The 2,549-nt window shown below is 43.7% G+C and overlaps 1 gene segment (V, D, J or C); it reads left to right on the top strand.

The window, feature by feature from the left end:
* The first annotated feature begins 1,283 nt into the window (after window positions 1–1,283).
* On the top strand, window positions 1,284–1,901 carry LOC119876517. The segment is given in 2 exon segments: window positions 1,284–1,445; window positions 1,549–1,901. Coding segments are annotated over 2 exon segments (384 nt in total).
* The last annotated feature ends 648 nt before the right edge of the window (window positions 1,902–2,549 follow it).

Genomic DNA, 2,549 nt, shown 5'->3' with positions numbered 1-2,549 from the left:
TAAACTGGAGAAGGAGCCTCGGTGACCATCGAAAGATGAATGGATAAAGAAGATGTGGTTTATGTATACAATGGAATATTACTCAGCCATTAGAAATGACAAATAACCACAATTTGCTTCAATGAAGATGGAACTGGAGCATATTATGGCTGAGTGAAATAAGTCAATCAAAGAAGGACAAACGTATGGACTCATTCATTTGGGGAATATAAATAATAGTGAAAGGGAATAGAAGGGAAGGGAGAAGAAATGTGTAGAAAATATCAGAAATGGAGTTAGAACATGGAAGACTCCTAACTCTAGGAAACGAACTAGGGGTGGTGGAAAGGGATGATGGAGGGGGGAAGGGGTGAATGGGTGAAGGGCACTGAAGGGAGCACTTGACGGGATGAGCACTGGGTGTTATTTTATATGTTGGCAAATTGAACACCAATAAAAATAAATTTATTATTTAAAAAATGCTGCAATAAACATAGGATGCATGTAAAAAAAAAATAGAACAGACAATGCATCCTGAAGAAAAGAGGAAAATGCTTTCTGTCCCGGACTGGAGGACCTACCAGTAAACGTAGCAAGAAAATTACATTAAAAAAAAAAAAAGAAAAAGTGGTAACCTGGAAAGAAAATAATTAGTTTTCCTATGACAATGTCTTAATAGAGTCAATGAGTAAAAACGTCACATAAAAACTGGAAGAAATAACTCATGAGCTCAGCAAAAGAATCAGTATATAAAATCAGCAAATAGGGAACCCTGGGTGGCGCAGCAGTTTAGCACCTGCCTTTGGCCCAGGGCGCGATCCCGGAGACCCGGGATCGAATCCCATGTCGGGCTTCCGGTGCATAGAGCCTGCTTCTCCCTCTGCCTATGTCTCTGCCTCTCTCTGTCTCTCTCTCTCTGTGACTATCATAAGTAAATAAAAATTTTAAAAAAATTTAAAAAAATAATAAAATCAGCAAATAAAATAAAGATATATTCCTACATAATAAATACAAATTACATGTACAAAATTAACAAAATAATCTGATTTCCACTAGCACCGAAAATAAATATTTAGGATTAAAATTTATCAACAAGATGAAATATCTCCAGAAAATGTCCTATACTGATGTGTCTTTTGAAATGAACCAAGAAATTCAAAAATAACTGTCATTAGAACTTCATATAGTCAGAGAGTTATCTACACAAATTGCTATAGAATTGTGGTGCAACATTGTGTTGGCATTATATACACGAATGTAAGTCTGTAGCTGGTCATATGGTCAGAGGACATGCAAATATGGCCCTCCCTTCACTGATTAAACCAGCCCAGTACCGACTCTGCAGCTGGGAGAGGAGCCCCAGCCCCAGCATCCCCAGGTGACCTGATTCAGTGATCAGACACAACACAGACTAATTACCATGGAGTCTGTGCTCGGCTGGGTTTTCTTTGTCGCTATTTTACAAGGTAATTCATAAAGAACCAGAGACCTTGAGTCTGTGAGTGAAGGTGAGTGAGCGAAAGAGGGGATGTGGGACAGTTGTTTGACCAGGATGTCTTGTGTCTGCAGGTGTCCAGGGTGAGGTGCAGCTGGTGGAGTCTGGGGGAGACCTGGTGAAGCCTGCGGGGTCCCTGAGACTGTCCTGTGTGGCCTCTGGATTCACCTTCAGCAGCTATGCCATGAGCTGGGTTCGCCAGGCTCCTGGGAAAGGGCTGCAGTGGGTCGCAGGTATTAACAGTGGTGGAAGTAGCACAAGCTACGCAGACGCTGTGAAGGGCCGATTCACCATCTCCAGAGACAACGCCAAGAACACACTGTATCTGCAGATGAACAGCCTGAGAGCCGAGGACACGGCCGTGTATTACTGTGCGAAGGACACAGTGAGGCAAACTCAGTGTGAGCCCTGACACAAACCTCCCTGTAGAAGGGGATCAGGACCACCAGGGGGTGCACACTCCTCACCACTTGTGTCTTGAAGGCCCAGGAGCAGGTGCAGAGGCTGGTTCTGGGCAGGTTTCCTGTCAGGGACCAGGCTTCCTCTCCATGGAGCAGTTTCCCCCCAGGAGACCCTCTGAACACTTGATCATGTGTTTACCTATTCAGTCTCTTTCTTAGAGACCTAGAATTCAAATATAGAACTTGCACTTACTTGTACTTAAATTCTCCTGACCCGAAATTTTAATCAATTACAAATAACTCAATTCACATCATCTGAACCTTTTCATGAGTCCTAGTGGTGATCACTGAGGATCACAGGACCCCAAGCTAACATGCTGTCTTGCACATTGCGGTATAGCAGAATCCCCAGTCAACACAAGAGTAAAGAGACATTCTACAAAAATGTTAATAACAGCCTGGGAGTGAGAGAGATTTCCCGCATGACATCATGACATGGTAGGGATGTGGACTCAGAGGTCATTCACACAAAGCACACACACACACACACGCACACAATCACAAGAGTATAACCATTCATCACCTTCACCTTCATGTCTGATGAGAGCCAGGCAGGCCTCTCATCAGGTCATAAATGCCTGGGTGGTGCCGGGGAAGGACACTGGCTCCGGGTG

The sequence above is a fragment of the Canis lupus genome, chromosome 8 (genome assembly GCF_011100685.1).
Source record: "Canis lupus familiaris isolate Mischka breed German Shepherd chromosome 8, alternate assembly UU_Cfam_GSD_1.0, whole genome shotgun sequence".
NCBI lineage: Eukaryota > Metazoa > Chordata > Mammalia > Carnivora > Canidae > Canis > Canis lupus.
The sequence above is the reverse complement of the archived record's forward strand: the minus strand, read 5'-3'. Positions and strand labels throughout refer to the sequence as shown.